This window comes from Ranitomeya imitator, chromosome 6 (assembly GCF_032444005.1).
Source record: "Ranitomeya imitator isolate aRanImi1 chromosome 6, aRanImi1.pri, whole genome shotgun sequence".
Lineage (NCBI taxonomy): Eukaryota > Metazoa > Chordata > Amphibia > Anura > Dendrobatidae > Ranitomeya > Ranitomeya imitator.
This window is the reverse complement of record NC_091287.1, coordinates 38281113-38306291: the sequence shown is the minus strand read 5'-3', so window position 1 is coordinate 38306291 and position 25179 is coordinate 38281113. Positions and strand designations below refer to the sequence as shown.

The 25179-nt window shown below is 42.0% G+C and overlaps 1 protein-coding gene across 3 annotated transcripts in view; it reads left to right on the top strand.

Annotated features, from left to right (window-relative positions):
- RSU1 (Ras suppressor protein 1) overlaps positions 1–25179 on the top strand; it is a 153073-nt gene that overhangs the window by 66221 nt on the left and 61673 nt on the right. For all 3 annotated transcript variants that reach the window (XM_069729491.1, XM_069729493.1, XM_069729492.1), the window contains exon 8: positions 18012–18144. In XM_069729491.1, the coding sequence (XP_069585592.1) occupies positions 18012–18144 (133 nt within the window). The remainder of the gene's footprint in view (positions 1–18011; positions 18145–25179) is intronic.

Genomic DNA, 25179 nt, shown 5'->3' with positions numbered 1-25179 from the left:
AGAGGATTTGCTCGTTTGTCTGCAATGGAGATCCGTGCACCTGTGATCGTCATTGGTGAGCTGGCTGCTTTTCTTTTTCTATGACTAAAAAGAGCTTTGGAGGACCAAACCTGTCCACCCATGATTTACGGTAGTTAAAAAAGGGCGTAACTCTTAATTCTCCCTGTTGTGGTGCTGCAGGCAAGCTGGACATTTACTGCTGGGTTCCTGCACAGATCACAGCTGATCACCGAGAGTTCCCACACTAGGTGCCTTTATGGTCAGGTATTTATCAGGGGACTCTGTTAAAGGTGGAGATCTCCTTTAACAATCTAACTTTCTATTTTCTTTACCCATCTGGAAATCCAGCACAATGGACCTCCATAGATTAGCATTGTAACTTGAAGATCCTGAGCCCAATGCAAACTCTCCAGGGCCACCAACTCTCCGGGGTCTTTAATAGTATAGTTCTTCACTGTGGTTCAGAGGGACACTTTCGGCCCCTCCAAACTCCAGGGCCAGGGGTCGAGTGCAGCTGCACTCTCTATAGGTGCTCCCCAGGTTAGTGGATCCTTTCAACCTCCACTGCACACCCTGATGGTGTAGACACTGTTCACATCTGTCTCTGAGGCTCCGTTAGATTTAGAATTGCCCATCAGGGCTGTCGCATGAACGATGATTTGGTCGATCATTTGACCGACCGCGATCTCAGCCAAGTCTCCCATCCACAGGTGTTCCCGCTCAGAGTTCCTGTGTTTTCTATAAGAATGCCGCCGACTGACACATCGGCTGGCGATTTACCTCTCGGACAACAGTGCAATCGGCAGTCTGAAAGTGGACATGCACAGCTGACATCTCTCCCAACCATCAGTTGGCCGATGTCCCCACACACATTAAACAGTCAGACTATCCCATCGGTATCGGATGGATTATCCAGCATTAGACTGTTTATGGGGGCGTTCAATGGCAAGTCTGCCATATTGTGAAGACTTCTAGATGGGTGTTCCAGGTTCTGGTCCTCCTCCCTTTTATAATGACCTTGCGCTAGATTTTTAAAAAAATTTAAACTGAGCACTTTCTCCAATTTTTGATGCTCCACTGATTCTTGTCCCTCCGTTACAAAGTTAAGGTACAAACTTTCCCTTCAACTAACTGGGCGTGTATCACAGAACTTCTCTGTTCTCACAGCTGTTTTGATTGACTGGCATCAGAGGAAAGAAAGGGAACACCCAAGGAGAAGATCCAATTGGTTGAATTGAAAATTTGCATCTTTATGGACATCATTTTGGAACGGAGTCAGTGGCGCAGCCCCAGTTGTAGGAACTCTGTTTAAATAAAAATTCCAGTGAAAGATCCGCAGAGATAATCCAGATGGGACAGCAATAAAGATCCAGAAGAAAACCAGATTATCTCGCCAAGTCATGAATGCTAAATGGTTATTAGATGTGTTCTTCACTAACCTTCAATAAAGACTGGCACCACCAGTAGTGTAAAAAAGGGAAAAAATCTTCAGCTCACCCAAATGGAGTCCAAATTCCAAGAAGAAATCCGAGCAAGGATCAAGCGTGCAGCCAACAACGTCATGGATACAAAAGAAACGAGGGAGATCCAACTCCAAACCACCAGTAGTGACATCTTCTCAGAAGGGGTTTCCTCTATGGAATCACGTGTTCTCATCCCACAAGACCCCAAAATATGTTTTCCCTGGTGTTCAAAGTAGCCGACTATAAGTTTGATACATAATATTCTATACAGATGATTTCTGTTCCTTTATGGCAACATGGCCTCCATGACTATTAGTAGATATGGTGTGACTGATATGATTGCTAGCTGTTTGACCAGATCATGTCATATTATTAGGTAGCACCGTCCCTCGTCCTCTCTGTTATACATCGCCATCCATTACTGCGTAAAGCGAGCGTCCCTGGTAGCCATCATTCTTGATCCATTAAGCTGCTCATCACGTCTGCATTAACTATGTTTATTGATGAAGCCCAAGTACTTTTTCTGACGTTATAACGATGGTAAAATGATGGATTGTAACCTCCGCCAAAACATATCCCTTTTCTATCACTCCGTAATAGACAATGTATCACTTTAAAATGGCTGTCAAATAATCATGTTTAGACAGTATAACAAGCAGCCAATATTCAGATATCACCCCCCCCCCCCCCCCATCGCTCTGTGGTCAGCAGGATCTGTAGGCTTCATGCACAAAGCTCTGTTGTTCCTTTTATCACTGAGCCCTGTGCACCCTCTGCAGTGCCTGCATTCCGGACTATGTTTTTTGGGAATGGGGGGGGGGTTGTAACTGCGCCCTCATGACCCAGGAGAAAATATATGTCTATATACCTCCAAATATTATTGGAGATACAAGGCAGCAGAGTATATTAATGGATCTGTGATATGGAAACAAGCAAGGGTCTTCTTGGACTATTCTAGGAGATCCATTGGATATGGCCACGTTATCGGGTGGGATGGAGGTCAAGGGACTTCCATTCTCATTATGTATGGAAAAGATTATGCTACCCCCCCCCCCCTCCACGTTCCACAGGAGTTTTATGACCTCCCATTCTTCATCCATAGACCATAATATGAAATCTGTACCTTTGCAAATACAACGGCTCCCACTCTTCAAAGAAGGATTTTTTTTTTTTATAAAATTTTGGAGTTGTCCAGGGGAATGTTTTCCTCGTCATTCAGAATTTGTGAGGTTAGATCCTGATGTTGGAGGAAAGGTCAGGCTCACAATCTCCATTCTAGTTTATCCAAATGGTATTGGATGGGTCTGAGGTCCGAGCTCTGCGTCCGGTCATGTTAATTACCCCTCCATGTCCGTATGGAGCTTCTGCACTGGACACTGTCATGAGGATCAGAAAAAGCATCTTCCCTAAAGATTGGTAAAAGTAAAAAAATTGTCTAATATTTCTTGTTTGCCGAAACATGAAGATTTCCCTTCACTGGAATTAAGAGATAACAAGCACATGGTATTATCCATCCCCCGCCTAACTGTACGGTGAACTCCTGGCATTCACCAAACTCAGACTCGATCAGATGCCAGATAAAGTGTGATCCGTCACTGCACTGAACACGTTTCCTCCAGAGTCTGGCATTACTCCATCCGACGCTCGTCATTGCACTTGGTGATGTAAGGCTGCATGCAGCTGCTCATCCATGCAAACCCATGCGATGATGCTCTCGGCGGGATCATAGTTCAAGGGGTGATTAATAGAGGAGGTTTGGAGTTGAGATTCAGAAAAAGTGGTATCTTCATCGTTCAGATGAATATGGATTATCCTGTGAATGGGGCTGATATGTCTCTGGTTCGGGTACCAAGTTATTGTTTTTTTTATTTAAATCCACTATACTGCTCCTGAGATATGGGCCTTTTTATTTATTGCTAATTTTTATGGTCGTTACCTATGGATTGCGTGGCTCACAGTGTAGGCTCACAGTGTAATTATGCAGAGCAGCTAAAGACCTGTCCCCAGAGAATTGCGTGACCCACACCCACATGGTAAAGATGATTCAAAACCAGCTTTAAAGAGTTAGCTCCATCTCCAAGATCCTATCCCAATATATAATAGGAGTAAAAACAATAATATTAGCAAATACCTCCAGTTAGAAATGTAGTATAGTTCTTCTGATTCTCTATGTGTCTCTCTCCTAATGTGCAGGCATTGCAGGACCTTGGGTATCCATGGTTACAGCCACTAGCAACTAGCTAGAAAAGCGCCTACATCGGCCCTGTTGAAGCTGTATTACAAGATATCCAGCATGGATGGGTGTGGTGCTGCTTTTGGAAGTAACCAGTCATATTTTTCTAATCCTTTGAGAATCCCTTTAAGTTTCCCCCTTTTCTATTCTCTGGCTTTTGATCTAGCATTAAGCCGCCATGATCCGTCCTCCTCTCTTTCCCCTTCTCTCCCTTCTCCACCATTGCTCAGGAGTCAGAAGATGTGAAGATTTGCTTCCATCACCTCCGCCGGCCGCTCCCTCACCAGATTACAGCCTGTTTAGCTGTGATTGATTGTTGATGAGAGAAGTTAGATGATGGCTCCATTCCGCATTCATTTGATCATCTCCATTTGGTCTTTAGCTTTTTAATCTCTCCTCTCTTTATTGTTTTATAGAAATAATGTATTACCACAACCTGCCCGGCACGAGGGAATGATTCACGCGACCTTTCCTGTGATCTTGAATATTTTACATAATTTGGTGTGATTGATTTTGGGTTGTTTTGTGCTCCTTTTGTACTCCTCAGATCGTATTATTTTGACATTTTGCAGTTTTTCTAATTGTTATTTTTACAGTTAATTTTTTTTTACTCCACCATCTGATTATGCGGCCCTTATTTCTGGGGAAAAAAAATGCGAGATTGTCTTATATTTTACAGCCAAATAATACTGCGAATGCTTAATCTGTTTGTTGTGACAGGATAGATCAGTGGGAGAACGAGGCCCCCGATTTGATCATCTTCTATAAGCTCTGGTGGTGGCTGGATGGAAGCATAAGTAACAGAACAGCACTGTGCACCTTATATTCATTGTGTACTGGTTCTAGCCGGGTACTGTTAAGCAGCTCATATTTAATATTTGGTGTTGGGAAATCCATTTTAATTTGTATTGGTGATGGATGTTGTGTAAGTTAGTCAGATAATTAAACTAAAGTTTCTTACCCATATTCTTATTACAGCTCTTCTGTGCCTGGTTCTGTAGCTTTGTGTATGTTCTATAGCTGTGTCTAGGTTCTGTAGCTTTGTCTAATTCACGTAAAGGGGTTTTCAAGTTTCGGAAAACTTCTCTCCCCTTAAGCAGTTTATTTCCAAATCAAAAATTCAGTGTTTTACTTGCCCTCCTGAGTCCTCTGCTCCCTGTGTCTGTTATGATCTGCAGATATATATATATATATATATATATATATTTTTTTTTTTTTGAAGCCACATTTAACCGACATTTTTTATATATCCCATCGATGAGCCATAAATGCCCCAAATGGGATGACACCTTTCAGAGCCCACTTGCTACGATGCTGTATGGGGATCCCATACAGTCCGCACCTTACAAAACACACAGCAGTATTACGGTATATACTATTACATAAACTTTGTGTATTTAATGCGGAATTCATTTTTATTTTTATTTTTTTTTTTTGTAAAATGTCATTTGAGTATTTTACAATAACCGTAACAAAACTGTAGCCTTTGTTTGTGCTTCTGTTTCACGTTGTTTTGTTACTATGTTTGCTGATTTCTGTCTATATACCGTATTTATGGAGTATACTGTAGATATAATTTTCTTTTTTTCCTTTTCTGTTCTGTGTTCTAATATTTTTCTCTTCCTCACCGAGCCTTAACTCCAAGCTCCAAAGTAATAAAAAATACAAAGCTCTGGGGTAAAGAGCAACATTTAGGAATGTGCACGGTCCCCGTCCTAATTTTTCATATCGCTTACTTCTAGGTTGCAAAACACATGTTCGCTTTGATCCCTTACTTAACCTTTAATAAAAGTGGAATTTAGTTACTTGCGCAGGTGTGGAGTATTACATTAATATGTCACTCGTACGCTCTGCCTTTAATTAAGGAAGTAAATCCCCGTTTCCTACGATGTGATATAGGGCACAGGCGCTTTCGAAGCGCACCTCTCCCCGACTACTCCTGCAGGACGTCCCTTATGTTGTCTGGTTTCTTTCTCCCTTGAGGCATAAAGGGGAACTCCATCAGCTAACGATTATAGTTTGGTATTGGGAGAAAAAAGGAAATCTCGCAGTTCTTTTTGTACCTGATAATTCTTAAAAGAACAGGTGACGTAGAAGGCAGCACCAATAATACTAAATACCGAAAATCCAGATATTGTGTTAGAGTAAATGGGAAAACATTAATAACTAATCCCATTGACATTTCTAGATCCAATACCTGTAACATGCTATTTGTAATAAAGAGATTAAAACCTCAGAACCCTGTGGATTCCGGCAAAATACAGAGAGAGGCAAGATTAAAACACATTCTGAATTGAATTAATCTTTTTTTATACATCAACACTTTCATGTATATACTTTTTAGATCACTTTTTAGTATACACTTTTGTACGTACACTTTTACAGTTTTATATTTATACTTTTATATATGCACTTTTTATTTATTATACAGTTTTACATATACACTTTTACTCTCATTTATGTACTTCAATTTTTATTACACACTTTTTTACTCTTTCATGTGTATACTATTAGTTGTATACTATTAGTTATTAACGTTTAATACATTACTTTTTATTTTTACCATTCCATGTACCGTATATACTTTTAGATATACACTTTTTATACATTACTTTTTAATACACTTTTAAACGTTCATATTCTACTTTTATATATGCACTTTTTACACATTTTATTATACAGTTTTAGATATACACATTTACTTTCATTAATATAATTTCATTTTTATTATGCACTTTTACTCTTCCATGTACGGTATATACTTTTAGATATACACTTTTTATACATTTTTTTATTATATGCTTTTATGCTTTCATGTATATACTTTTAGATATACACATTTTATTATACAGTTTTACATATACACATTTACACTTTCATTTATATAATTTAATTTTTATTTCTGGTTAGCCAATAAAGGTATCACTCCTAGAATACTTCTGTCATCATTGGGCAGAAAAATATTCACATACATGTACACTTCAAACTTTCATATACTTTTTTTTAATGCATCTATATAATCGTCTATATGCAGCATGAATAGTAAAAAGACATAATGTTAAAAATAATTAAAAAAAACAAACAAATTGTGCTTCTGATGGTGCGATATGCTCTGTGGGTATCATTTATGTGTATATTTCTTTTTTACTTATTTTCATGGTGTTCTCTTGTAGAAGGAGTTATTTGCTAATTGATGAGTGGCTGTTGCTGCCATCTATCAGCCCCACATCACTGTATTGTTTGCTAATATGCTAATGACATGTTGACCTAGCTTGTTAAAACAATGAGCCCCTGAGACCTTCCCCCTCCTGACCTGTGAATGAGGAGAGGGACTTGTAAATATAGGGGAGGTGAGACACAGATCAGTCCTGTGTGGAAAGATGATGTGTTAAGAGCATGTCAGAGAGGAAGAAGAGTATATGGACTGTTATCCTCTGTCTGCTGGATTGTTGGACTTTTATCCTGTTACTGAACTGCATTCGTGTTTTGGACTATTTTATCCTTTGTCTGGTGGATCGTATATGGAGCTTTCGTATTTTTCCCTAAATAAAGGTCTTGGAATTGTTTACTATACTCTTGCTATGTTGATTGTGTGGTACCGGAGGAGAACCCCGTGACAGTGCTATTCTCACCTTCCGCCGTCCACTGATGCGCGCGATGATGTCGCCAGCTTCCGTTCCCAGTGATGCATTGCGAAATTACCCATCTGGGAAATTTCGCAATGCATCACTGGGAACGGAAGCTGGCGGTAGCATCGCGCGCATCAGCAGAGCTTCGCTGGATGCCGGAGGGTGAGTATATAACTATTTTTTATTTTAATTTTTTTTTTTTTTTTAACAGGGATATGGTGCCCATACTGCTATATACTACGTGGGCTGTTGTATACTGCATGGGCTGTTATATACTACGTGGCCTGTTATATATTGCGTGGGCTGTGCTATATATTGCGTGGGCTGTGCTATATATTGCGTGGGCTGTGCTATATATTGCGTGGGCTGTGCTATATATTGCGTGGGCTGTTCTATATATTGCGTGGGCTGTGCTATATATTGCGTGGGCTGTCCTATATATTTTGTGGGCTGTGCTATATATTTTGTGGGCTGTGCTATATATTATGTAGGCTGTGCTATATATTATGTGGGCTGTGCTATGTATTACGTGGGCTGTTATATACTATGTGGCTGCTATATACTACGTGGCTGTCTGTGTTACGTGGGCTGTGCCATATACTATGTGGGCTGTGTTATATACTGCATGGACAGTGTTGTATACTGCGTGGGCCGTGTTGTATACTGCGTGGGCTGTGTTATATACTGCGTGGGCTGTGTTATATACTGCGTGGGCTGTGTTATATACTGCGTGGGCTGTTATGATTAGGCAATTCAGTACCACAATGGACATAGAGGTCAGAGCACATACAGTGATCTGGCAATAACCCAAAAACATAGAACGAGCTCTGAGACGTGGGAACTCTGTTGACCGCAATCCCTGATCCTCTCCAACAACACTAGAGGCAGCCGTGGATTGCGCCTAATGCTCCCTATGTAACTCGGCACAGCCTGAGAAACTAGCTAGCCTGAAGATAGAAAATAAGCCTACCTTGCCTCAGAGAAATACCCCAAAGGAAAAGGCAGCCCCCCACTTATGACTGTGAGTTAAGATGAAAAGACAAACGTAAAGATGAAATAGATTTAGCAAAGTGAGGCCCGACTTTCTGAACAGAGCGAGGATAGGAAAGGTAACTTTGCGGTCAACACAAAACCCTAAAAACCACGCAAAGGGGGCAAAAAGACCCTCCGTACCGAACTAACGGCACGGAGGTACACCCTCTGCGTCCCAGAGCTTCCAGCAAACAAATAGATAAGCTGGACAGAAAAAACAGCAAACAAAATAGCAAAGGAAAACTTAGCTATGCAGAGCAGCAGGCCACAGGAACGATCCAGGAGGAAACAAGTCCAACACCAGAACATTGACAGGAAGCCAGGATCAAAGCACTAGGTGGAGTTAAGTAGAGCAGCACCTAACGACCTCACCACATCACCTGAGGGAGGAAACTCAGAAGCCGCAGTACCACTTTCCTCCACCAACGGAAGCTCACAGAGAGAATCAGCCGAAGTACCACTTGTGACCACAGGAGGGAGCTCTGCCACAGAATTCACAACAGTGGGCTGTGTTATATACTGCGTGGGCTGTGTTATATACTGCGTGGGCTGTGTTATATACTGCGTGGGCTGTGTTATATACTGCGTGGGCTGTGTTATATACTGCGTGGGCTGTGTTATATACTGCGTGGCTATGCTATATACTACGTGGGCTGTGTTATATACTACGTGGCTGTGCATTCTAGAATACCCAATGCGTTAGATTCGGGCCACCATCCAGTTGTTATATAATTAACAGACCATATCCTGCTGTCCCTAATATCCGAGTGCAGTCTGAAACATTAATCAGCAGGCAATTGTTGGCATTTATTTCAATTTTTTTTTCTTCGTACAGAGCCTGAAATCCCTAGTATGCACATAAATACTAACATTATGGTCGCAGTCAGTTGCCACTAAGGGGCGCTACAGAGCTTACTGCATACTGCTTATAAACTGAGCTTAATAAGGGCTTAGATTTTGTAAACAGATTAATAAAAGACGTGATACTTGGATCATTTTTGATTTTGTAAACAGATTAATAAAAGACGTGATACTTGGATCATTTTTGAGGCTAACACCCAATTCATGCTTGACTCTTCTTCCTGTTCCCATCGCAACAATGGAAATGCTTAGTCTGCCAATCCCGGGACACAGTGGTGATCCACCTCCACCCAGTGATTGGCTGAATGGCCATTTTTATGTGTGTCAAGACCGGACCAGGAGATCAGTGTAGACCTGGTAATTTTTGGTATATGAGCAGTGAATGTGAGCATCGCTTTTTTTTTTCTTCTCCAAACCAGTCAGAGTTTTGAATAGTAATTTTTATCTGTTGGAAGACCCCTTTAAGCACAGAGTTTTGGACCGATTTAGATAAAAAATAATAGGTAATATGATGCAATAAGGAAAATGCAGATCAGCACTTCTTTTTTTCCTCATGTATAAGAAATTAAAATGAAGCCATCATTAGATAACCTGCTTGTTGATGGTTTCCAATTAACAGATTTAGCCTACATTATCTAAAAACTAAATCCGAACATGCCGAATTTTACATTTCATGACTATATGACCAATGATGGTAAAAGATGTAGCTCCAGGCACCATGGTATTTGTAGGAATGAATTTAGAATTGTGTTATATTGTTGGTGGGCAAACAATGTACAATTAAAGGGGTAAGACAGCCCGTTCTTGATCTAAATGTTTGTCCCTGATAAAATAAAAAAGCCTATACTCGCCTCCCGTTCCGGCGCAGTTCCAGCATTGTCGGCACTCGCGGTCCCGGGACTCTCATGCGGTTGTTGTGACATGTGAGCCCGGTGCCCAATCAGAGCTGGCATCATTGTCCCCACCTTCCTATGAATTGATCATGAAGAGGACTTTCAATTCGTACGAAGGCGGGGACAGTGACACCAGCACTGATTGGTTGCCAGGCTCACATGTCACAACAACCGCATGAGAGTCCCGGGACCGCGAGTGCCAATAATGCTGGAACAGCGCCGGTACAGGAGGCGAGTATAAGCTTTTTTTTATTTTGTGGCCAAACCTTTAGATCAAGAAGGGGTTGTCCTAGTAGTAAGTGACCCCTTTAAAGGGTTAAAGGGGTTGCCTTATGAAAACTACTCCTTTAGCATATGTGCACCTTTACTATTTGGTGCAGAAACTGCATCAATTGTGCGTAGGATTTTGAAAGATTTTTCCTTGCTAATTAGTAAGGGTGAAATCTGCATCAAAAACGCTGAAAGAAATGACACTCTGCAGGTTTTATTTTTTACAGCTTTAAAATTATAATTAAATTTTTTGTTGGAAATTGATCCTAAAATTGCACACGGTTTTCTAATTTCTACGCGCCATAAACTTAAATTCCTTTGTGTTTTTTAGCGCCCGTGGATGTCGGGCTTGTGCCCATCTTGCTGTTTTTGCAGCCTCTTCTGACCATTTTTCTCAGACTCCTTAATAGATGTTCCCGACTTCCACTTATATGAAGACTCCGAAGAGCGGCGATTCGCCAGCCAGGCAATTTGCTTGATTAAAACTAACTGCGGTCTCTTGCTTGTATTAAACACTTCCTAACACCTCCTTTGAATGACTGAAAACTTTCTTGCAAAGCATATGGAAGTGAAGATTGACATTAGTGGGCAGTTTATTTCTGGATACGCGCAGTAGGAAAAATTCTCCAGATTTCTTAGAACGAGCTGTACATTAACCCCATGTGCTTAGCAACCGTCCTGCACAATGAGCATAAAAAAGAAAAAAAATGATAAAGAATCGCCATACACAATGCCAGAGGCAGGGTTCTTGTTTGTTTTTTATTATCGCTTTCTCACCCTCCCCTGGTCCAGAGTCTCCACTTCTGCTCCCGGTGTCATGTTAATACTTCTGCAAAAAAAGTCAACTAATACCACAAACTGACAAAAACACGATTGATGAATTGGACCCAAAATGTCTCCTTAGTATATTTTATTTATTTTTATACTGTTTTGTAGTGCTTATATTAGATCCGTCCTTACGTTTGCCGCCATCTCTATGTACTTCATCTAATTTTCCAACATTTTGGGCAGTGCCCGAAAAGAGCATTTGCTAATGAGTATAGATTGTGAGGCAGTGACCAGTGTTATATGCGAGGGTCGCTGTGTGTCCCCCAGGATGCGCACAGAAGCGTATTGAGGCTGCAGGAGTGCATTGCAGTCATAGGCGTAGCTGTGATTGTAATGCAAACTAAAAGTGAGTGTTGGTCTTGGGCAAGCTATTTGTCCAAGGCAGATTTGGGAAAACCTGCCATGGGCTTTCATTTTTCAACCGGACTATAGTAAGGTCCGTTTCCTCCCTGGCTGGATTTTCCATGTGGCCTACGGCCACTGGTTCCTTGTACAAACCCTGCAGCAGAGGGCTGGGTGTGTCAGTTTTGGTTTTGCAAGTGTCCAGAGCAGGAGGCTCTGCCGAGCTCCACCTGTGTGAGGCAACACAGAGCCAAGTGGAGCCAAATGGCATGGCACCCCTCAACTTACACGGCGGTGCAGTTGCCCATGGTAACTACTCCCGGTTACGGACTATATTGTTTCCCGGCTGCGATCCGCAGGATACTAGTTACTTTCTCTTTTGTGAGCACGCTGACTATTAAGAGACTTTTGTTTGAACTTTCTTAGGTCACTGCCTGCCTGTCACACTGCACCATCCCCGCTGCATTACAATGTGGAGGACATTTTTACCTTTGTGATTTTTTTTTCAGCCATTGTTACCGAAATGGATAATGCCTTGGGACCTCCATTACAATATTTAGCTTAAAAAGAATTATTTGTCATGATTCCTTATCTGATTGGGTACTGATCTAATAAGGCTTTGACTCTGAGCTGCAGTACCGGACGGAACACATGGACAAAAGTGGTGCTCTTTCTGAAACAAAAAGTAGGACTTTTTTTTTGTCTTCTCAACTGTTTTTTTTTTTTTATTATTGTTTAAGAAAGAAACAAATTCCAATGTGATATTTTTACAATGTGAATTCTTCTTCAGCCCCACTGTCAGTTGCCATTGGTCCTCATTTTTCAGTCTTTTCTTGCCGTATCGGGTAACACATTCACTTTATTACATCAAGATCTTCATTCTCCATTGTAATTTTGGTGCTGAGTTTTTTTTGCCCAAGATAAGTCAGGACTGCGGTCCTTACCTCCAGAACGTACACTTCAGGAGCAATAATGTCGGCCTGTCCTCCAGAAGCTCCTATCCAGTATGTAGGTGGAAAACCTCAGCACCAAAATGACGATGGATAACAAAGATCTTGATGTAATAAAGTGAATATTTTATTTTGATCCGGCAAAGAAAAGAACCAACATTTCCACCGTCAACTTTCTTTATCGAGGACATTATTATTGTAGAGGAGCCCAGTATGAGGTAGATGTGTCTGTGGTCGAAATGTTGAACCTTTTCTTGCCAGATTCAAATAAAATATTCGGTTTTATTACATCACTATCTTTGTTCTCCAATTTCGGTGCTGAGGTTTTTTTCCTATATTGGGTCAAGACTGCAGTCCTTTCCTCTAGCACATGCACTTCAGGAGCAATAATGTCAGCCTGTCCTCCAGAAGCTCTCTTTATAGTGGGATGCGAGTTGCATTTGGTGTAGAAGTCACTGTGGGATTTGTCTTGGCATTGATTGGGTTGGGGTATCATTATGTCTTGCCCTTTAACTAGTAGCTGTACTAGTGGATTTCGGGCAATTTTTGCATGATTGGTGGAGAGTGAAATGCGTTGTACATGCTCTTCTGCGATTTTTAACCTGTTCCGGTGCTGAATGTGTGCACTCATCTGCTGCGTTGCACTCTTTATAGTGGGATGCGAGTTGCATTTGGAGTAGAAGTCACTGTGGGATTTGTCTTGGCATTGATTGGGTCGGGGTATCATTATGTCTTGGCCTTTAACTAGTAGCTGTACTAGTGGATTTCCGCCCAAGCTAATTTTACGCTGTGGAAAAATATGGCACAAATACTTTGTACCGCAAAGCACTAATTCTGCATCCAGTATGTAGGCGGAAAACCTCAGCACCAAAATGACTTTGGAGAACGAATATCTTGATGTAGTAAAGTGAATATTTTATTTTGATCCAGCAAAGAAAAGAACCAACATTTCCACCAACAACTTCCTTTATCGAGGACATTAGTATTGTAGAGGAGCCCAGTATGAGGTAGATGCATCTGTGGTCGTAACGATGAACCTTTTCTTGCCAGATCCAAATAAAATATTCGGTTTTATTACAATCACGATCTTCGTTCTCCATCATAATTTTGGTGCTGAGGTTTTTTCCTAGCTTGGGTCAAGACTGCCGTCCTTTCCTCAAGCGCATACACTTCAGGAGCAATAGTGGCAGTCTTTCCTCTTTCCTCAAGGAGTTCCTATCCAGTAGCCACCAATTATCGGCAAGATCTAGGATTCGCTTCACACAATTTTTGAAGCTGATTCCTTTTTTTCCCCCCTTAGAGCTCATAGATTCATCCTTGTTGATATTGACTTGGTTGCACGTGCCGTTGTTTTATCGGTCAAGCTCCGATCGCTTACAGGATGGAGAGTCTTATACTTTTATATGACTTTGCAAACAAAGACATGTTGTTCCGTTTTAAGCAATAAACACAAAATCCAATTTGCGATTGCAGAGTAGACCTGTGAGTGATATATATCTTTATGGCAGAGGGGGTCAGGAGGTGACTGCTAATCACAGAGCTCCCTGCTCTCCTGTGGTCTGTGCCTGGAAAGCTGAATTGCCAGCGCCTTTCCTGCAGCCAACAAGCATCATTTGAGATTCACTGGCTCCTATCTTATTAGGTTCTCCTTGTCACGCTGCTTAATCTGGCTGCCTGCTGCTTGATCCTTGTTAAACACTATTGCTTCTGAACTCTCTAATAAAGGAGACGGTCTCAGGCAGGGCTACTGAGGCGTTCAAAATTTCGGGCAATTGTTGCATGATTGGTGGAGAGTGAAATGCGTTGTACATGCTCTTCTGCGATTTTTAACCTGTTCCGGTGCTGAATGTGTGCACTCGTCTGCTACGTTGCACTCTTTATAGTGGGATGCGAGTTGCATTTGGTGTAGAAGTCACTGTGGGATTTGTCTTGGCATTGATTGGGTCGGGGTATCATTATGTCTTGCCCTTTAACTAGTAGCTGTACTAGTGGATTTCCGCCCAAGCTAATTTTACGCTGTGGAAAAATGCGGCACAAATACTTTGTACCACAAAGCACTAATTCTGCATCTAAATCTGCATATAAAACAAAGAGTGAGGTCTAAGGGGTAACGTTTCTCCTTGTGGAGAGTGACAAGTCAAGCCTGGCATGTCAGAGTGAGGAGACTTTTATAAGCCATGCATGCTCCTCTGGGAAATTTAATATACAAATTGTCTCTTCAAAGAAGAGGAGAACTAGAACCCTAGCCCCAAATATTGGAAGCAGCGATCCTATAACACAATATCGTCCCTTTTACGAACCTTGACACATGACGTAGGATAAAAGGCAAACCAGAATCTCAATTTGCAGACAAGATGTTTGGGGGTGTTTCTCCTCATCAGTGCAAAGTGTGAGATCTGATTTGGCTAGGTGAGAGGTTCTGGACTGGGTTCTTAGGAGTAACATTTCTCCTTGTGGAGAGTGACAAGCCAAGCCTGGCATGTCAGAATGAGGAGACTTATAAACCATGAATGCTCCTCTGGGAAATTAAATATGCAAATTGTCTCTTCCGAGAGGAAGAGGACTAGAACTCTAGTACATTGCACAAAGCGTGAAATCCATAACAAGTCCAAGCCAAAATTGTACCGCTGAAGTGCATCCACCCTATCCAGGATGTGAATTTTGACAATGGCTAATTTAAATGAGTTGTGCAGATATATGATATTGATGAGCTTTCATAGATCTATTAGGAAAATAAACTTTAGATGAATGAGAGCCACTTCTTGCTCCATGCCGTACATGCATGAATCAGGCGGCCGTGTATCATGTATGTACTCAACACCGATAGTCAAAATTCTGCGGCAACCATCAGGATCCGAGATGTCTGTCCCCATTTTACCCCTCTAATATGGTGGTCTTATACAAAACCTAGTCTTTCTTCCCCCTTATTCCCCATAACAAGTTAAAACTATGGTTTGTGCTAGTTCCAGTCTACGGTGTACAAGAACTTTTCATATTCATTCTTTCATTTGCCTCCATTAATATTCTGTTCGTTAGCATTCTGCCAACACTCTGTTTCTGGAACTTCCTTTCCCCTCACTTCTCGGCATGTATTGCTTCCAATGACTTTCCTGCCCTAAATTAAAAGTTGCCTGTCTCTGATACCTGTATACATTTTAACAGACAGGAGAGCAAGAGCAAGGAGACAAATACCATCTCTTCGCTTTCTTTAATCCATCTCGACATCCCTACTGCTAGAGACATATTACGCTTGACAACAGGCAGTGTCCAGTGGCTTGCCTGCCCTGAGTTGAAAGTTTCCTGTGTCTGATACATGTATGCAGTTTGACAGACAGGAGAGCAAGAGCTAAAGAGATAAATACCCGCTCACCACTTACTGTAATCCCTCTCTGCATCTTTGCAGCTACAAACAGATTACGCTTGACAACAGGCAGGGGACAATAAGGTAAATAGAGGGGAGACATTTAGTGACCTGAAATTTAGAGAGATTTTTAGGGGATAAGACAACATAAACTTTCTTTAAATTGATTTTCAGATTCATCACATTGCCTATCAAATTTGTCTGAAAGTACAGGGACAATTTCAGTGGTTTGACAAAGAGAGAGTTAGAAACAGTGGTAGAATTGATTTTTTGTTGTTGTTGTTTTTTTTTCCATACCTATTTGTAGATGGCAAATATTAACAGTCTTTTGTTACCATTTCTTTTCAGTTATCTACTAAAAACTTTTAGTCAAGTGCCCTGAAAAGTTTTGTGTTGAAATTTCAACTCTTGCAAATGTAAAAGTCGGAAAATTGTGAGTCAGGTGTGTGCATCTTGTCTCACTGCGAGTGATACCACAGAGCTGACGCTACCTGTGGAGTGGGGACATTTGTAGCATGCGTGGGAAGCTGCATTTATTAATGCACATCTGTTACTTCACACCCGGCTGCTACTGTAGAGATCTTATTGAAAATTCCTACTTACAGAAGGATATTTATACACATACAGTTTTTTTTTCTTATATATTTTAGAAACAAATTATATTATAGTATATTTAATTTGTATTTTTGAATATCCGTGTACATTGTTATTTTGGGGGGCTATGTTTATACTTTTCGTTTCTGCCGCGAAAAATGCAGCATTTTACTGTCTTGGCATAATTTTAATATGTATATTTTTTATGAAATCTCATGTACATATTGCTTATTTTTACCGAAGCCGTGTCAAATCTACAGCACGTCAATTCTCCCAGCATTTTTGTTAATTTTTTTTTACCTATTCTAATGAATGGGAAAAAAGGCTCCAAAACCGTGTGGTTTTTTTATGCAGTGTTTTTCCAGCAAACGGCACAGTTATGATGCAGAAATCTCTACAGTAAATACTTAATGCACATACCCTTACATCGGTTCCAAATTATTTAGGAATTGCCATATCCAATGTTGCGAAGTCTAAGGTGTCATTCAGACGTCAGTCATTTTTCTCATACGCAGAAAAAACCTGATGGTTTTTGATCAGTGTTTGGTCAGATTGTCAGTTTTCACCATCCGTTTCATCAGTTTTTTTCTCTTATGCAAAACAAAAAAATTGATGGCGGTTTCTCAAGCTTCTTTCTTTTTCCCTTTTCCTTCTCCTCCTCCTCCTCCTCCTCCTCCTCCTCCTCTTCCTTCTCCTCCTCTTCCTTCTCCTTCTTCCTTCTCCTCCTCCTCCTCCTCCTCCTCCTCCTCCTCCTCCTCCTCCTCCTCCTCCTCCTCCTCCTCCTCCTCCTTCTCCTCCTCCTCTTCCTTTTTCTCCTTCTTCCTTCTTTTCCTTCTTCCTTCTTCTTCTCCTCCTCCTTCTCCTCATCCTCCTTCTCCTCCTTCTTCTCCTCTTCCTCCTCCTCCTCTTCCTCCTTCTCCTCCTCTTCCTCCTCTTCCTCTTCCTCCCTCTCTTCCTCTTCCTCCTTCTCTTCCTCTTCCTCCTTCTCTTCCTCCTTCTCCTCCTCTTCCTCCTTCTCCTCTTCCTCCTTCTCCTCCTCTTCCTCCTTCTCCTCCTCTTCCTTCTCCTCCTCTCTATATTTTGGTGCGGATCACTTAGTCCCCAAAAATTAATGGACACGTTAATTGGCTGCTTCTACCCCAGCCGCTGTTTCTCTGACTTTCTGCTGTGGGAGAGGCAGATAGAGTTGTTGAGTTCAGTGTACGGACACAGAGATATTCATTCTTTTTCTGTGTTCCTAGAGCAAATGTATAGCAGATTTTTTGTTACTGACTGACCCATGCAAGATGATTAAGCTGAATAACAAACATTTAGGATTTTATTACTCTAAATTTCCTAAGGAAACCAGTGTCCAGTGAGAACACCGTCTAGATCAGAAAGTTGTTTGGGTTGAGGAGCATTTCCATGCCAAATGCCAGAAAGTTATGTTGAATATACAGTCCCAAAAGGGACCAACAACGTGGAGGAGGAGTCATTTTTAATTTTTTTTCTTTGGGTTGTAATGTTGCAGTAGTGTGTAAATATTGTAACTCATCCTTTTTGTTTACTTCTCTAGGAAATTTGGATCTTACTGGTCAAAAGCAAGTTTTTAAAGCCGAGAATAACCCTTGGGTCACGCCTATCGCCGATCAGTTCCAGCTCGGAGTGTCTCACGTCTTTGAATACATTCGCTCTGAAACCTACAAATAGTGAGTACTTTGTTTTATAGTGAAAGGTGTTTTTTTATTTTGTGTTGATGTTGTTTTTTTTCCCCTGTATTTCCATGATTGAGGCATATTGGCATGAAAAGAAAACCACTGACTGTCTCTGTCTCGTCCATCTGGTGGACCAAGAAATTCACTGTGTAGATATAGTGTATATCTTGATGTTTGAGTTGCAGGTCGTCTGGCAGCACAAAATGACTTCTCAAACCAAGCACAGATTTTTGGGGCACTTTTGGGCGTGGCTGAATACTTTCTCATTTACTTGTTTTCCAAGCGGCTGGCCGCTCCTTTATTCTTAATTACCGTACTAATACGTTGGGAGGTGACGATGGTGACGCCAATGCTGACTGGACACAACAACGTGTCATAACATCCATACATGAGCCATGGGAACCCGAGTGCCGACACTAGGGTTGAGCGACCTTGACTTTTTTAGGGTCGAGCCGGGTTTCGCGAAACCCGACTATCTCAAAAGTCGAGTTGAGTGAAATCGGCCGATTATGGCGAAAAGTCGAGGATCGACCGAAACACGAAACCCAATGCAAAGCCAATGGGATTTTTTTTTTTTTTTTTTTTTTTTTTCTCTCTCTCTCTCTCTCTCTCTCTCTCTCTCTCTCTCTCTCTCTCTCTCTCTCTCTCTCTCTCTCTCTCTCTCTCTCTCTCTCTCTCTCTCTCTCTCTCTCTCTCTCTCTCTCTCTCTCTCTCTCTCTCTCTCTCTCTCTCTCTCCTCCCCCCCTCTCTCTCTCTCTCTCTCTCTCTCTCCTCCCCCTCTCTCTCTCTCCTCCCCCTCTCTCCCTCTCCCTCTCCCTCTCCCTCTCCCTCTCCCTCTCCCTCTCCCTCTCCCTCTCCCCCTCCCCCTCTCTCTCTCCCCCTCTCTCTCTCCCCTCCGTCCGTCCCTGAACTGAAAAGCTGGTGTTACACAGTGCAAATCGCTACAGCGCACAAGCGACAACATGGCGATAGGCGTCCACGCCCTTAAGACCTATGTCATCACTCTGCCCACGCCCCTTCATTGGCTGAAAAAAATGGCGCCAAGCGCGTCATACGAAACGCAACTTTGGCGCGAAAGTCGCATACCACATGGCCGACCCCACACAGGGATCGAGTCGGGTTTCATGAAACCCGACTTTGCCAAAAGTCGGCGACTTTTGAAAATGAACGATCCGTTTCGCTCAACCCTAGCCGACACCATTGGAATGTCGCCGGCGCAAGAGCGGAGTATAAGTGTGTTTATTTTCATGGGGGCAGACATTCAGATCAAGAAGGAGTTCTCCCAGTAAAGGACAGCCCCTTTGGACAATTCTCTATCTAATATAATTTTAGATCTTCACTATACGTATGGCCAACGATGAATACCAGGCTTCTCCAAGTATCACTGACATAGTCTTCTATTCTGGGAAGAACTCTTTCGAAAATCTGCATTTTGTGACTTCGTACTCAATGAATGCTAATTGGTCTTTGATTAGAGTGTATATAATTTATTATCCCGGCACCGCGCCAGTTTACAAGATCTAAAAATCTGGGTAAAAATATCAGGATGAGGCGAATCTTTTTCATGTGTGGTCTTCTAATGTGACCCTTAACTCTCGTCAATGACTACCAGGAGTCACAGTATCAAGCTTCTCGTTAAGCAAATCGTCGGAATGAAAAGGCGCTCGTTTAATCCTCTCACAAGTCGATAACCTCATGCTAAATCCAGCGCTTTCATGCGACGGGAATCAGCCATGCAAAATCAAGCTGGAGATGTTGACCCAGTTGACAGCTCGGAGGAGTTCTCCTGGATTATTGATTCCAAAAGACAGAGATATGAAGAAAAGGAACTGATATTTTTAGAGATGATTCTTAAATCTGTTCCTTGCTTGGGGAGCTCTGATGTGTTCGTTATTGGGCTCGGGCAACCTGTGGCTCTCCTCATGTTTGGGATTTATAGGGCCCAGCATGTTATCTCAAAGCCCTCAGACAAATTGTCAATATTTCATGAAATAAATACCAGACATCGTGTTGAAATATTAATGTAGCTATTCCTGTCCGTATGTTATGTGGTCATGAAAAGTGGGGTTCCGATCTGCCCAATAAGTGCTATAAAGCAAAAAAAATTGCTATTTTAACTCCTCCCCGATGCGACCAATTTCTATTTTTACGTTTGTGTTTTTCCTTCCCTTCTTCCCAGAGGCAAAACAATTTTTTTCATTTTTCTGTCTACATAGACTGTTTTTTACGGGATGAATTGTGCTTTGAATGGCGCCATTCATTTTACCACATAGTTTACTAGAAAATGGGGGAAAAAAAGTACGGTGAAACTGCAAAGAAAAAAACAAAAGAAAACACAATTCTGACATTGTTTTTTGTGAATTGTATATACGGCATACATTGTGTGGTAAAAATTACCTGGCGTTATGATTCTCCTCATCAGTACGATTACGATGATGCCAAACTTGTATAGTTTTTTTTTAATTATTTTACTTTTTCAAAAAAAGTGGTTATATGTCAGATTTTTTTTTTCTTTTATCAATGTGTCACCATGTTTACAGACCGGTACCATTTTCTTTTTTTCGGTTTATGGAACTGTGTGATTGCTGATTTTTGTTTTTTTTTTTGTGAGGGGAGACATTTTTATTGATACCAGTTTGGAATCGATATGATGCTTTGATTGCTTTTTACAAGATTTTTTTGCAGTGTTGTGACAACCAAAAAGACACATTTTTGACGTTTTTAATATTTTGCGGTTTACCGATCAGGTTGAATATTTCTATATTTTGATAGACTATAATTTATGAATGTGGTGATACCGCAAATGTCTATTTTTTTATTTGTAATGGGAAAAGAGGGGTTATTTGACAGTCTATGTTCTTTATTTTTATTTTTTTCATACTTTTAAAACTTTTTTTTTTGTTTTTACTTTTTACTGTATTTGTTAGTCCCCCTTAGGGGACTTGATGCTTCAATTGTCTGATCAAGTGTACCATATACAGCAATACAACAGTGTTGCTGCATAAAGTATAAACCACGGCCACAGACCGAGTTTTCTCCATGGGCAGCTCGATGGATCAGTGGTTAGCAGCACTGTATGTTGGCTCAGTGGTTAGCACTGTATGGTGGCTCAGTGGTTAGTACTGTTGCTTTGCAGGGATGGGGTCCTGGGTTCAAATCCCACCAAGCACAACATCTGCAATGAGTTTGTATGTTCTCCCCGTGTTTGCATAGGTTTCCTCCGGGTTCTCCGGTTTCCTCCCACACTCTTAAGACATATTGACAGGGAATGATAAGGTGTCTGTAATGATGCTCTATAAGTGAGTAAAATGAATAAATAAAATTAATGACCAGCACAGAGATCTCCAACAGAACCCCTCCCCCGGTGGTCGTAGCAACCCATCGGTGCTGATGGTGGGGGGGTTATTCACTGTGAATAATGTACGTGTTATTTCCTGAATCCATGAACATGTTATTTCCTGACTGAATTGTAATGGATCCCTTCTCTGTGGTGTAACTAATTCGTCACGTGCCCGCTCTCAGCACATGACTTGGGTTGTGCCTGCAAGGGTTAATCTATCTCCCCCCTCTCAGTCCAGCATTCAACTTATGTGCTATGCTGTAATGGGAGCATAAATCACACACCGACCCAGGCCACACACCCGCTCATACACGCTGCCACCACTCGCCGAATACACGGGCGAGGAGTCCCGGAAATATTAATACTAATAATGTCAGCCTAAGGTGTATGAGCCTTATGATTGGCAAAGGATTCTGTTAGAACATTCAAGGTTCAACTTGTTAAAGTTTTATACTTTAATCCAAAAAAGGTTCAGTGCTTACAGTAAGAAAAGTTATAAAAATATGATAATAAAAAGACATACAACTTATGCAAAACAGTATAAAATAACAGGAGAAAACTTACAGAAATCATCTAACTTGTAGTCTGCTTTCTGCTCCCTGAGGGTAGGATGAATGTAGATTGGATCACACCAGCTCGGCCGCCCCCATTATGTGAACACAATTCTCTGTATACAGCCTTAATTTATAGCTTGGTCTGGAGGTCAGGTTTCTAGACCGCCCCCCTCAGGTTAATATCATAATTGCTGGCTTTTTGATTGGGCCACAGCCGCGCTACTAATACATATATTATTTTTCTCTTGAGACACCCTGTGTAAAGGTTCTCACATATAGATACCATCAGGCCGCAATTAACATCTCCCCTCCAAGAGGTAGGAGGTGTCAAATGTTCCCTTTCTTCTTGGCCCTAGCTAGAACCCCTGGTGAGATTTGGGGACAGAAGTCTGCTGTCTCTGGAAGATACACATTAACACCTGGGTCAGACATGCAGCCTTCAGGACAGATGTTACATTATCACTAGTCACACATATAACCCTAGACATATGTCACTACACACATATAGATATATATACCGTATATACTTGAATAAAAGCCGACCCTAGTATAAGCCGACCCCCTACTTTTGCCACAAAAAACTGGGAAAACTTATTGACTCGAGTATAAGCCTAGGGTGGAAAATGCAGCAGCTACCGGTGAATTTCAAAAATAAAAATAGATGCTCCATACCGTTCATTATTGCCCCATAAGATGCTCCATATAAAGCTGTGCCACATATAATGCTGCATACCGTTCATTTGTGCCCCATAGATGCTCCTTATAAAGCTCTGCCATATATTCTCTGCACCGTTCATTTGTGCCCCATAGATGCTCCTTATAAAGCTCTGCCATATATGCTCTGCATTGTTCATTTGTGCCCCATAGATGCTCTTTATAAAGCTCTGCCATATATGCTCTGCACCGTTCATTTGTGCCCCATAGATGCTCCTTATAAAGCTGTGCTACCGGTGTATATATAATGCTGCAATAAAAAAAAAGCCATACTCACCTCTCTTGCTTGCAGCTCCGGGCGTCTCGTCCCGGCGTCTCTCCGCACTGACTGATCAGGCAGAGGGCGCCGCGCACACTATATGCGTCATCGCGCCCTCTGACCTGGACAGTCAGAGCGGAGAGACGCCGGGAAGATGGAGCGACGCCCGGCGTGTGGAACGTGGACAGGTGACTATGCGATACTTACCTGCTCCCGGCGTCCCTGGCTCCTTCTCCCGGACAGCTGGTCTTCGGGTGCCGCAGCTTCTTCCTCTATCAGCGGTCACCATTACCGCTCATTAGAGAAATGAATATGCGGCTCCACCCCTATGGGAGTGGAGTCCATATTCATTTCTCTAATGAGCGGTCCCACGTGACCGCTGAACAAGGGAAGAGCTGCAGCACCCGAAGACCGTGGGACGGCAGGGGGAGCGTCAGGATCGCCGGGACTAGGTAAGTATGCCTCAGCGCCCTCTCCCCCTCACCCGCCCACCTCACCGCTACCGTGACTCGAGTATAAGCCGAGAGGGGCACTTTCAGCCCAAAAATTTGGGCTGAAAATCTCGGCTTATAGTCGAGTATATACGGTACATATTTCACCACACTGATGAAATGGGAAGTTAGTCTAAAAAAACCTTGGTGGCCAATGTGAGAATTACAAGTTTGTTTTTTTAATACAGGTTATGACATGTGTTGTGAATTCTGTGGCAGAGCTCCCTCCTGTGGTCACAAGTGGTACTTCGGCTGATTCTCTCTGTGAGCTTCCGTTGGTGGAGGAAAGTGGTACTGCGGCTTCTGAATTTCCTTCCTCAGGTGATGTGGTGAAGTCGTTAGGTGCTGCTCTATTTAACTCCACCTAGTGCTTTGATCCTGGCCTCCAGTCAATGTTCTAGTATTGGACCTGATTCCTCCTGGATCGTTCCTGTGGCCTGCTGCTCTGCATAGCTAAGTTCCGCTTTGCTATTTTGTTTGCTGTTTTTTTCTGTCCAGCTTGTCTATTTGTTTTTTCCTGCTTGCTGGAAGCTCTGGGACGCAGAGGGTGTACCTCCGTGCCGTTAGTTCGGTACGGAGGGTCTTTTTGCCCCCTTTGCGTGGTTTTTGTAGGGTTTTGTGTTGACCGCAAAGTTACCTTTCCTATCCTCGCTCTGTTCAGTAAGTCGGGCCTCACTTTGCTAAATCTATTTCATCTCTACGTTTGTCTTTTCATCTTAACTCAGTCATTATATGTGGGGGCTGCATTTTCCTTTGGGGTATTTCTCTGAGGCAAGGTAGGCTTATTTTCTATCTTCAGGCTAGCTAGTTTCTCAGGCTGTGCCGAGTTGCATAGGGAGCGTTAGGCGCAATCCACGGCTGCCTCTAGTGTGGTTGGAGAGGATTAGGGATTGCGGTCAGCAGAGTTCCCATGTCTCAGAGCTCGTTCAATGTTTTTGGGTTATTGTCAGGTCACTGAATGTGCTCTGACCTCTATGTCCATTGTGGTACTGAATTACCTTATCATAACAGTACAGGAGGCCCAAAGTACTAATGATTCTCAATAGAGGGAAAAAAGAAGTTCTGAGACCATTTTTTTTTCTCTGCGCTGTGTTTTGCCTTTTTTTTTTCCCCTAGACATTTGGGTGGTTCCGGACACAGGTGTAGTGATGGACAATAAAGGTCTGTCTTCATGTGTGGATCAGCTCACGGCAAGAGTACAAAATATTCAAGACTTTGTGGTTCAGAATTCTATGTTAGAACCGAGAATTCCTATTCCTGATTTGTTTTTTGGAGATAGAACTAAATTTCTGAGTTTCAAAAATAATTGTAAACTATTTCTGGCTTTGAAACCTCGCTCCTCTGGTGACCCAGTTCAACAAGTTAGGATCATTATTTCTTTTTTACGTGGCGACCCTCAGGACTGGGCATTTTCTCTTGCGTCAGGAGATCCTGCATTAAGTAATATCGATGCGTTTTTCCTGGCTCTCGGATTGCTGTACGATGAACCTAATTCAGTGGATCAGGCAGAGAAAAATTTGCTGGCTCTGTGTCAGGGTCAGGATGAGATAGAGGTATATTGTCAGAAATTTAGAAAGTGGTCCGTACTCACTCAATGGAATGAAGGTGCGCTCGCAGCTATTTTCAGAAAGGGTCTCTCTGAAGCCCTTAAGGATGTCATGGTGGGATTTC